This window comes from Dendrobates tinctorius, unplaced genomic scaffold (assembly GCF_039654945.1).
Source record: "Dendrobates tinctorius isolate UK_male_01 unplaced genomic scaffold, ASM3965494v1 ptg000030l, whole genome shotgun sequence".
NCBI lineage: Eukaryota > Metazoa > Chordata > Amphibia > Anura > Dendrobatidae > Dendrobates > Dendrobates tinctorius.
The window spans coordinates 359,696-372,288 of record NW_027361698.1 but is presented as its reverse complement, the minus strand read 5'-3'; the positions used below and the strand labels follow the sequence as shown (position 1 = coordinate 372,288).

Genomic DNA, 12,593 nt, shown 5'->3' with positions numbered 1-12,593 from the left:
GCCTGTTATGAACTGTTCTTGCCATGTACTTCACCCCAGCTGCCATTTGCCATTTCTTTTGAAGGTCATTTGATGTCCTTCTGCAGTTGCTGAGTGACATTTGAATAAGATGACGGTCGTCCCGGTCAGTGGAGAGTTGTTTTTGCCCTATGCCGGTCTGTAGCTTTGTAGTCCCCAATGTCTGCTGCTTGACCTTGTTGTAATGGACTGCAGTCTTAGAAATTTTAACGATGGAGGCAACATGATGCTCACTGTATCCCTCTGCTAGTAAAGCCAGAATTGAGCCTTTCTTTTCTTCACTCAAGACTTTTCTTTTCAACTCCTTTGGCATGGTTAAAAGTTATTTTTTCATTCCTGTTACTTTTGCTATCCAGCTTGTCCTATGGCAAGAGGATTGGGAACACCACAGCAGGGTTTTTTCTACTTTCCTTCATTAAATAAGATTTGGTTCAGGTGATCACCTAATCAGAAGCACATTAAGTAGAATGAGGTGTACTGTGGTTGGAATTCAACTGACGCTGGAATGGGATGACTGTCAGACATATAGAGAAGCTGATTTTTATAAAACTGTGCAGTGGTCTCTTAATTTTTGCCAGAGCTGTGTTTTCCAGGCAACACCAAAACCTGTGAATTACTGGTCTGATGCCTTAAACTGGAACTGCCTAACTGTGGAAGTTGGCACCCTAAATATGGTTGAATTTTGACATGCAGGTCCATGTGGCAATGTACTTAGTATTTTTCACATTAGTGAGTAGCAGGGCCATTGTTGTATTTTGCAGCTTTGTATTTGTGATAGAAACCTATTGCTTTTACACTGTAAACTGCTATGTCTATATATAATATATGATGTTATTCAAGGACCTTTACACAATTTAAAAAAAAAAAAAAAGTAAAAACTGTTGATACTACTAGGTGTGGCATGATCTCACTGAGATAAGTGGTTGGCTGACACAAGTACACTTGGTTGGCATGTTATCGCAACAGGAAAAGTCAAAAATTTAGATAAGGGTGCTGAAGGTGTGGCATTGAAGCAGAGGAGGAGGACGTACAAACAGGCTGTCTTCTCTGATGTCTTGATGGTTCCTTTTGCCTCCTTATGAACTCTTACCATGGGAGGGAAACGCATCGAGGCTGTTGCAACATCTTTAACCCTTTAACGTCCAATGACTGGCATAGCCCGTTATTGGATGTCTCCCCCGCTTTGAGGGCCCCGGCTGTGAGCCCGTATCAAAGCCGGGACATGTCAGCTGTTTTGAACAGCTGACATGTGCCCTCAATAGGCGCAGGTGGAATCGCGATCCACCTGCGCCTATTAACTAGTTAAACGCCGCTGTCAAACGCTATCGGGGGTCAGCGATGCATTGGCATTACAACCAGAGGTCTCCTACATATATGCAAAACAGAAGTCGTGGAGACACCATCACATGTTTCGCAATGCAAGCAATGACTAGCCAGGTCTTTCCCCGGGAAGGAACAACCACGGGAAGGGCAGTCTCCAATTAAGGAAACCACCTATGCCAAAACATGGTATCCATCCACAGACAGCTGTTTCGGGGTATTTGCCCCTCATCAGTGTGGAGTAGGAAACTGGCTAGTAGGAGCAATGCCTAGTAGAAGACTGTGTAAAATGATGATGATTGACCTCATGGAGATCAACATCCAACACTGCGGAGACACCATCACGTGTTTCTCAACGCAGTGATTCTAGAGCACTGCCCCCATCCCTTATGGGAAATATGCAAAATATGCAAAACAGAAGCCGCGGAGACACCATCACATGTTTCTCAACGCAAGCAATGACTAGCCAGGTCTTACCACGGGAAGGGCAGTCTCCAATGAAGGAAACCACCTATGCCAAAACATGGTATCCATCCACAGACAGCTGTTTCGGGGTATTTGCCCCTCATCAGTGTGGAGTAGGAAACTCCTACATATAGGCAATCTGCTCATCGCCTAAAAGTAGCAGAGCCAATCAAGTATGGGATGCTTCTAGCCTCCCATGGAGGCTATTGAAGCATGCCTAAATTAAAAAAAAAAAAAAAGTTTTTTAAAAAATATGAAAAAAAAATAAAAGTTTAAATCATCCCCCTTTCACCCCATTCTAAATAAAACAATTAAAAAAATCATACATATTAGGTATCGCCGCGTTCAGAATTGCCCGATCTATCAATAAAAGAAAGGATTAACCTGATCGCTAAACGGCGTAGTAATAAAAAAAAAATCAAAATCCAGAATTATCTTTTTTTTTTTTTTTGGTCGCTGTGACATTGCATTAAAATGCAATAACGGGCGATCAAAAGAAAGCATCTGCACAAAAGTGGCATCTTTAAAAACATCAGCTCGGTGCGCAAAAAATAAGCCTACATCCAACCCCAGATCACAGGAGATGTTACGGGTCTCAGAAGATGGCACAATTTTTTTTTTTTTTATTTTTTTTTTAAAGTTTGCAATTTTTTTCACCACTTAGATAAAAAAGAACCTAGACATGTTTGGTGTCTATGAACACGTAATGACCTGGAGAATCATAATGGCAGGTTAGATTTAGCATTTAGTGAACCTAGTAAAAAAAGCCAAACAAAAAAACGTGTGGAATTGCACTTTTTTTGCAGTTTCACCGCACTTGCAATTTTTTTCCCATTTTGTAGTACATGACATGGTAAACCCAATGGTGTCATTCAAAAGTACGACTCATCCCGCAAAAAACAAGCCCTCACGTGGCCATATTGACGGAAAAATTAAAAAGTTATGGCTCTGGAAAGAAAGGGAGGGAAAAATGAAAATGCAAAACAAAAAATACCCTTGGTCGTTAAGGTTTTTTTTTAATTTACACACTCAAGTTTGTGATGTAGTGTTTTCTGGGAATAGTGCAATAGGTGGTGCCTTATTGATCTGAGTTTGTATGAATCACCCCAATAACCTTTTAAAGGTATATGGCAAAATTGCAGGTGCAACGTGGTAATTAACATTAAGGCTAAATACCGCAATATCAGGTGCCTCAAAAAGCATGTTTAAAATTTACTGGTATTATATTGCTCATCTTTATCATCATCTTTATTTTTATATAGCGCTAACATATTCCGCAGCGCTTTACAGTTTGCACACATTATCACTCACGCATAAGGTATTACATCTTCTTGGGTACACTTGGCTCTATAGGGCACAGTGCAATGCCAAGGACAAGCTGAATGATTATTGAGCTTTCTTATTGATTGTCATATGCACTTTAGCACTTTTCACCCGTATTCTCTTCATAAAGCGCCATGCCTTTGTCTCTCTCACCCTCTTCTGACGTTTCCCTCACTCCCCTCTTTTGATCAAAACAGACAGTTGGAGGGAGAGTATATAGGAGAAGCGAGGGTGAGCCACCATTGAGCGGGGGTGCCACATTGCGTACAAGTTAGGGCACTGCCAACCGCCGCAGCAAGGTAGGGACAATTTAGTAGGGATGTCTGAGGGCAAGTTACACTGGATTAAAGCCTACTGGTAATCCCTGGAGTGATTTATCTATCTTACTGTTTAGTGAAATTATATTTATAATTCTTTTGGCAGTGATCTGCCTATTGGTCATCTATTGAATGGTATTCAGGTGAAATATTTGTATGATTGTTTTAGGACAGGGGTCCTTTATCAGAATTTTGTCACTTTCACCCCTGAGCGCCTTTAATAAACCCTTTCCCTTCTGCCCTCCACCCCTCCTAACCACCGCTTGTACCTTTTACACATGGTATCCACTATCCGGTTGGACATGGATATCTTGGTGGATTTAGTCCTGTGGTATGACCAGACATTGTTTCTTGATAGATAGGGAGTAACAGGGTGATTATAGGGTTAGCCATTGTTGAGCGGGGAGGCAGGGCTGGCGTTAGTGTCAGGCAGACCAGGGAGCTGCCGAGGGGCTCCCAGCCAGTGGTGTGCCGCTAATAGCGGCACATCACGCAGCTGCTATGGGGCCCGCGAGTCAGGGGGGCCCGCTTGCCGCCAGTGCCGACCCCCCCCCCCCTTCCCGTTCAGCATTCAACTATACCGGCGTCTATGACGCCGGTGCAATTCAAAGCAATGATGGAGGAGACAGCGTCCCATCATTCCCCTCTGTCTGACACGTCATCGTGCACCCACTGTGTGCAGGGCTGTGCAACTGCTGACCAGAGCTGAGCCGGGAGCAGCGTGGGGCACGAGGAGAGGTGAGGACTGTTTTTTTTTGTTTTTTTTTTAAATTAAATATATCAGTGCATGAGTACTGGACTGTGGGGACATTCTTGGGGGGGGGGGAGGGGGCTACATTATATTCTATGAGGGAGGATTGCATCATACTCTTTGATGGGGCTACATTATATTCTATGCGGAGGTGGGCTGTGTTATATTCTATGGGGGCTGTATTATATTTTATTCTGTGAGGGGTGATTGCATCATACTCTGAGGGGGCTACATTGTATTCTATGGGGGGATGCATTATATTCTATGGGGGGCTACATTATACTCTATGGGGGGCTGCATTATACCATATGAGGAGGGTTACATTGTATTCTATGGAGGGACTACATTATATTATATGAGGGGGCTGCATTATATTCAATGGAGGCTGCATTATACTTTGAGGGGGCTACCATATGTTCTATGGAGGAGCTGCATTTTATTCAATGGAGGCTGCATTATACTCTGAGGGGGCTACCATATGTTCTATGGAGGGGCTGCATTATAATCTATTGGGGGTTACATTATATTGTATGGTGGGGCTGCATTATACTCTATGGGGTGGCTGCATTATACTGTATCGAGGACTATGGGAATACATTATATGAGGAACTATGGGGTGCGGTATACTATGGGAAGTGAATTGTACTACATGGATGACTATGGAGGTGCATTATAGTATATGGAGCACTATGAGGAGTGTATTATACTATATGGAGGGCTGAGGAGTGTATTAATAATAATAATAATAATAATATAGAGCCATTAATTCCATGGTGCTGTACATGAGAAGGGGGGTTACATACAAAGTTATAGATAAACAAATTTACAATGACAGACAGGTACAAAGGGGATAGTACCCTGTCCTTGCGGACTTACATTCTACATTATACTATATGGAGGCCTGAGGAGTGTATTATACTATATGGAGGCCTGAGTAGTGTATTATACTATATGGAGGAATGAGGAGTGTATTATACTATATGGAGGACTGAGCAGTGTATTTTAATTTATGGAGGACTATGAGGAGTGTATTATACTATATGGAGGACTGAGCAGTGTATTTTAATATATGGAGGACTATAGGAAGTGTATTATACTATATGGAGAACTGTGGGGCACATTATATTATGTGGAGTACTATGGGGTGTGCATTTTACAGTTTGTTGGCATGTCATCGCCACAGGAAAAGTCAGAAAGTTAGATAAGGGTGCCGAAGGTGTGGCATTGAAGCAGAGGAGGAGGATTCATCAAATTAGTTAAAGTTTCCACATTCTCTGCCTTTTTAGTATTTTATTTATTTTTTTAAACTTTTGGCAAATCTTTTAAGAAGCACTTTAACATCATGCCATATGCTTAACCCCTTACTGCCATCGGACAGTATAGAACTTCCGATGGCAGTATCCCCTCTTTGATGTGGGCTCTGGCGGTGTGCCCACCTCAAAGCCGGGACATTTCAAAACAGCTAACATGTGCCCGCAATAGCTGCGGGCGGAATCGCGATCCGCCTGCGCTATTAACTAGTCAAATGCTGACAGCAGTATTTAACAAGTGCTTCCGGCCATTCAGCCGGAGAACATTGCAGCTGATCTTAAACAGAAGACCTTAGATAAACTAAATACCATCAATATCAGAGATCGACTGCCAAGGCTCAACAAAAAACACCACAAGACAGTGTGCTAGAAGATGCCTCAGCAATCATGGAAATGCTTGGCTACACAACCAGCAAGAACAAGAGTACCCCCCTTGGAAAAGAACTGGAGACAAAGATCAAGGTGACACGAAGGGAAGTCGGCCAACTAACAGAAATGAAGGATGGGTGTAAAGATCATGAATAAGACCAAGCTTGACAAGTACAAAGGCCTGACCCCCAACTGAAGCACTAGACTGTTAAACAAAGGCTTACAGCGCTCGCTGCAAGACTAGGGAGATACACTAGAGAAGCTGAGGCCAAGAAGATAAATGGCCTGTTCTCCACAGAACTGTCCAACGTGTACTTGCTGCATCATACTGTATGAGGGGGCTGCATTATACTGTATGAGGAGGCTGAGGGTGCTACATTATACCCTGAGAGGGATGCATTATACTCTGTGGGGGGGACTGCAGTATACTCTTATCAAGAACCATGGGGAGTGCATTACACTATATGTACACTATGGAACCTTCTTTATAGTGTTTCGAGGACTATCTGTCTCCATCACTCTTCCTCAGCTGGTGTAAAGAATCTATGGAACAAGCATTGAATGACCTCAATATTGTCAATCGCGCTCGTTTAATGGCCTCAACTCAGTGCATGTAAATACAACAGAAATCTTTGTGTGGTGATGCAAAATGTTAGCATTTGGGGCTCCACGATCCCCATGCAAGTTCCTAATTGGAGGTTGTCTTTACAGACACCACAAGGTGGTTTGCACATTAAAGGGAATCTGTCACCTATTTTTTCATATATAAGCTGCGGCCACCGCCATCAGGGGTTTATCTACAGCATTCTGTAATGCTGTAGATAAGCCCCCGATGTAACCTGAAAGAGAAGAAAAACGAGTTATATTATACTCACCCAGGGGCGGTCCGGGTCCGATGGGTGTCGCGGTCCGGCGCCTCCCATCTTCTAGCGATGACGTCCTCTTTGCTTCCTGTCGTGGCTTCGGCGCAGGCACACTGCTCTGCCCTGTTGAGGGCAGGGTACTGCAGTGGGCAGGCGCCGGACCTCTCTGACCTATCCCGGCGCCTGCACACTGCAGTACTCTGCTCTGCCCTCGACAAGGGCAGAGCAGTGCGCCTGCGCAAGAGCCGCAACGGGAAGCAAAGAAGAGGACGTCATCGCTAGAAGATGGGAGGCACCGGACCGCCCCAGATGGCCCACAACTCGTATGACATCCTCCTCTAATCTCTGTGCTGTGACAAGCTAGAAGTGAGGGAATGTATTTCCGTTTTGTATGCGTTCTCCAGCCTCTGTGTATATATTGCTCCATGTCTTGTTTAGTAGCGATAAACTCAACGCAGTGTTTCAAATCAATGATCGCATTCCCCATGTCGGAATCCTCTGTGGCTGGGGGGGTAAATTCCCCTGTAAAGCAAGCGCTGCTTTGTATGTGGGCTTTGGTGAGAGTACAGTGAGACTCGAGGAGCTGTTTTCTTGTGAGGCCGACATTGAGAGAGAAGTTAATGCATTACTTACGGACGTGAGCTGTCTGGCATGATGAGGGTTAAGACTGCTTCTTGTTCCATGCTGAGGTCGCCCTGGCATCTGCTCTGGAAGAGGAGCCCTCTGATAAGAAACACTGCATACCAAACATGCTGACAGAGGTGAGGCCCTCAGATTAACCTGTGATCTCAACTTTCTTTCCCATAATGGAGGGTATGCGGGAGGCTGTAAATTGCTTATTTATTTCCCTAGGAACACGGTCTGAAGGGAGCTCCCCTTGTGTTCGTCCTCTCTGTGCCATGCCCCATTATATGATGGGTTTTTTTTTTGTTTGTTTTTGTGGGTTTTTTTATGTAAATATTTTATAATAGCCATAATTTTAACTATATTGCTTATCATTAGTAAAATTTGTTTAAATACAGTCATATGTTAAAGTTTGGGCACCCCTATTAATGTTAACCTTTTTTTTTTTTCTTTATAACAATTTTGGTTTTTGCAACAGCTATTTCAGTTTCATATATCTAATAACTGATGGACTCAGTTATATTTCTGGATTCAAATGAGGTTTATTGTACTAACAGAAAATGTGCAATCTGCATTTAAACAAAATTTGACCGGTGCAAAAGTATGGGCACCTCAACATAAAAGTGACATTAATACTTCGTAGATCCTCCTTTTGAAAAAATAACAGCCTCTAGTCGCTTCCTGTAGCTATTAATGAGTTCCTGGATCCTGGATGAAGGTATTTGTGACCATTCCTGTTTACAAAACAATTCCAGTTCAGTTAAGTTTGATGGTCGCCGAGCATGGACAGCCCGCTTCAAATCATCCCCCAGATGTTCAATGATATTCAGGTCTGGGGACTGGGATGGCCATTCCAGAGCATTGTAATTGTTCATCTGCATGAATGCCTGAGTAGATTTGGAGCGGTGTTTTGGATCATTGTCTTGCTGAAATATCCATCCCCTGCGTAACTTCAACTTCGTCACTGATTCTTGCACATTATTGTCAAGAATCTGCTGATACTGAGTTGAATCCATGCGACCCTCAACTTTAACAAGATTCCCGGTGCCGGCATTGGCCACACAGCCCCAAAGCATGATGGAACCTCCACCAAATTTTACTGTGGGTAGCAAGTGTTTTTCTTGGAATGCTGTGTTTTTTAGCCTCCATGCATAACGCCTTTTTGTATGACCAAACAACTCAATCTTTGTTTCATCAGTCCACAAGACCTTCTTCCAAAATGTAACTGGCTTTTCCAAATGTGCTTTTGCATACCTCAGGCGACTCTGTTTGTGGCGTGCTTGCAGAAACGGCTTCTTTCACATCACTCTCCCATGCAGCTTCTCCTTGTGCAAAGTGCGCTGTATTGTTGACCGATGCACAGTGACACATCTGCAGCAAGATGATGCTGCAGGTCTTTGGAGGTGGTCTGTGGATTGTCCTTGACTGTTCTCACCATTCTTCTTCTCTGCCTTTCTGATATTTTTCTTGGCCTGCCACTTCTGGGCTTAACAAGAACTGTACCTGTGTTCTTCCATTTCCTTACTATGTTCCTCACAGTGGAAACTGACAGGTTAAATCTCTGAGACAACTTTTTGTATCCTTCCCCTGAAAAGCTATGTTGAATAATCTTTGTTTTCAGATCATTTGAGAGTTGTTTTGAGGAGCCCATGATGCCACTCTTCATAGGAGAATCAAATAGGAGAACTACTTGCAAGTGGCCACCTTAAATACCTTTTCTCATGATTGGATACACCTGGCTATGAAGTTCAAAGCTCAATGAGGTTACAAAACCAATTTAGTGCTTCAGGAAGTCAGTAAAAAGTAGTTAGGAGTGTTCAAATCAAGAAAATGATAAGGGTGCCCATACTTTTGCATCGGTCAAATTTTGTTTAAATGCAGATTGCACATTTTCTGTTAGTACAATAAACCTCATTTGAATCCAGAAATATAACTGAGTCCATCAGTTATTAGATATATGAAACTGAAATAGCTGTTGCAAAAACCAAAATTGTTATAAAGAAAAAAGGTTAACATTAATAGGGGTGCCCAAACTTTAACATATGACTGTATTTAGCACAGTTCCCTTATCAGAGCTCAGTCATGACTATAAATAATATGTTAGCCAATGGAAGTCAGAATTGCTTTTTAGGCTATGTGCCCACGTTGCTTTTTTGAAGCAGAATATTCCTGAGCAGAAACGCACACCCTCTTCCCGGGAAACCGCATGCGTTTTATGACGCGCTTTTGTAAGCGTTCTTGACACTTTTGTTAAGCGTTTTAGCATGCGTTTTCCTATGCGTTTTTGCAATACAACTGTATGCGGAAACGCACGCATTTCCGCAAAATTAGGCTATGTGCCCACGTAGCGATTCTGAAGCAGAATAAACCTGAGCAGAATCGCACGCCCTGCTCCCGGGAAAACGCATGCGTTTTTTGACGCGCCTTTGTAAGCGTTTGTCAAGCGTTCTTGCATGCGTTTTCCTAAGCGTTTTTGCCCATATAATTGATGGTATGCGGAATCACATGGGATTTCGCAAAATTATTGAACATGCTGCGTTTTTAACCGCTAAGCGTTTCCGCAGCGGTTAAAAACGCACCATTGGCACAACATGTGCGTTTTTCACTAAAAAATCAATTGGATGCTTTTCTTAAGCGTTTCTGCAGCAGAATCACTTGTCTAATAGCGCTGCAGAAATGCTTAAAAAACGCTACGTGGGCACACAGCCTAAGTGAACATGGTGCATTTTTTTCCGCTAAGCGTTTCCGCAGCGGAAAAAAACGCACCATTAGCACAACATGTGCGGATTCAATTATGATAACATGGGATGCTTTTCTTAAGCGTTTCCGCGGCAGAAACGCGCATCTAAAAGCGCCGCGGAAACGCAACATGGGCACACAGCCTCAGATATAGACTAAATGATCATGCTGGTGATGGTGGAGCATAAACTCCTAGTTCAGAGCGGGTTCCTACATTATATAATGTGGTTTCTGTTCCTCTCTAGGGTGAGAAGCTGGATACAACAAAGACAACTGATGGGGCACCTCCTAATGAACAAAGTGCACTGATAAACAGTGAAATCCTTCCCCCCCATCAGGATTCTACAACCAAAGCATGTCTGAGAATAAAGAAGTTTTGTGCTTGTCCTCCTCAAGGGCTTCTTCCCCTTATTGTTACCAATGGTACACAGATATAAGTAACATTCAATATTATATCTTATTGTACATTTTCCAGTTTTGTGACTGATGATTGAGACTGTACTTATATTTTCTGTTTGCAGTAACTATGATCGTACTAGTCTGGGCTGTCATATGGTCAATAACTGGTCCCGAGTGTTTACCTGGTGGAAATCTGTTTGGAATTCTAGCTCTACTTCTTGCTGCTTTTATTGGGGGCAAACTTGTCGGTCTTGTTAAGATAAGAAATCTACCTCCATTGCCTCCGCTGCTTGGTATGTACAAGTTGACCACTTATCCTTCTATAATATATACAGCATATTTTTTTAATGATTTTCCAATTTGTTATATGGATATACATGTGTAAATAAACAACCATTGTTGACTGGTCAGAAGACCTGTCAGAAGGTTTAACCCCTTAGCGATCGCCGATACGCCTTTTAACGGTGGTAATTAGTTAAACCACAGCGCCGCTAATTCACGGCGCTGTGGAGAAAGTGAATAGCGCCCCCCAGTGTCAGATTTTCTCCGTTGTCTCGGCAGCTGGGAGTAGCCGAGACCCCAGAGAACATGAATCGGTCGGTTTTTACTGACCCCGCTTTTGCGATCGCCGTTATTAACCCTATAACGGCGACCGCAAAAAAAAAAAAAAAACCCGCGATTTTGCATTAAATTTCTCTTTCCTCTGATGTGATCGCACATCAGAGGAGAGAGAACTAGGGTCCCCGATTCCCCCCCCCCCGGTACCTCTCTGTGGTCCAGGGTCCCCTCCCGGTGGTCCCGCGTCCTCCGGTGGGCGCCGCCATCTTGGATCCGGAAGAAAATGGCGGGCGCATGCACAGTGCGCCCGCAGGGAATCTGCCGACTCCGGCTGGCAGATTCCATTCATTCATTTTGATCACTATGATAAACTTATCATAGTGATCAAAATAAAAAAAATAGTACATAACACCCCCTTTTATCACCCCCTTAGTTAGGCCAACATAACGAAATAAAGAAAATATTTTTTTTTTTTTTCAGTTCTCCATTAGGGCTAGGGTTAGGGTTAGGGCGAACTAGGATTAGGGTTAGGGTTGGGATTAGGGTTAGGGGTGTGTTGGGGTTAGGGTTGGAGCAAGAATTGAGGGGTTTCCACTATTTACCAACTTTGGGGGTCTATATTGGGGTCTAAAAAATCACTTTTGTGGAAATAAAAAAGACTATTTTCACGTCTCTGTGTTTATAAACTTCTGTGAAGCGCTTGGAGGTTCAAAGTGCTCACCACACATCTAGATAAGCTCCTTGGGAGTCTAATTTCCAAAATGGGGTCACTTGTGGGGGGTTTCCACTGTTTAAGCCCATCAGGGGCTCTGCAAACGCAATATGACGCCCGCAGACCATTCCATCAAAGTCTGCATTCCAAAATGGCACTCCTTCCCTTCCAAGTTCTCCTATGCGCCCAAACAGTGGTTCCCCCCACATATGGGGTATCAGCGTAATCAGGACAAATCGCACAACAACTGTGGGGGTATGATTTCTCCTGTTACCCTTGTAAAAATAAAAATTTGGGGGCGAAAAGATCATTTTTGTGGGAAAAAAAATGTTTTTTATTTTCTCGGCTCTACGTTATAAACTTCTGTGAAGCACTTGAAGGTTCAAAGTGCTCACCACACATCTAGATAAGTTCCTCAAGGGGTCTAGTTTCGAAAATGGGGTCACTTGTTGGCGGTTTCCACTGTTTAGGCACATTAAGGGCTCTCCGAACGCAACATGGCATCCGATCTCAATTCCAGCCAATTCTGCGTTGAAAAAGTCAAACGGCGCTCCATCACTTGCGAGCTGTGCCGTGTGCTGAAAAAGTGGTTTACCCCCACATATGGGGTATCGGCGTATTCAGTTGAAATTGTACAACAAATTTTGTGGTTGATTTTCTCTTTTAACACTTGTGAAAATAAAAAAAATTGATTCTGAAGTAAATTTTTTGCAAAAAAAGTTAAATGTTAATTTTTTCCTTCCACATTGCTTTAGTTCCTGTGAAGCACGTAAAGGGTTAATAAACTTCTTGAATGTGGTTTTGAGCACCTTGAGGGGTCTAGTT

The 12,593-nt window shown here is 43.1% G+C and overlaps 1 protein-coding gene across 4 annotated transcripts in view; it reads left to right on the top strand.

Annotated features, from left to right (window-relative positions):
• Positions 1 to 12,593, top strand: part of LOC141086092 (sodium/hydrogen exchanger 9B2-like) — a 149,978-nt gene that overhangs the window by 32,807 nt on the left and 104,578 nt on the right. For all 4 annotated transcript variants that reach the window (XM_073571786.1, XM_073571788.1, XM_073571787.1 and 1 more), the window contains 2 exons: positions 10,345 to 10,522; positions 10,621 to 10,791. In XM_073571786.1, coding sequence (XP_073427887.1) covers positions 10,345 to 10,522; positions 10,621 to 10,791 — 349 coding nt within the window. The remainder of the gene's footprint in view (positions 1 to 10,344; positions 10,523 to 10,620; positions 10,792 to 12,593) is intronic.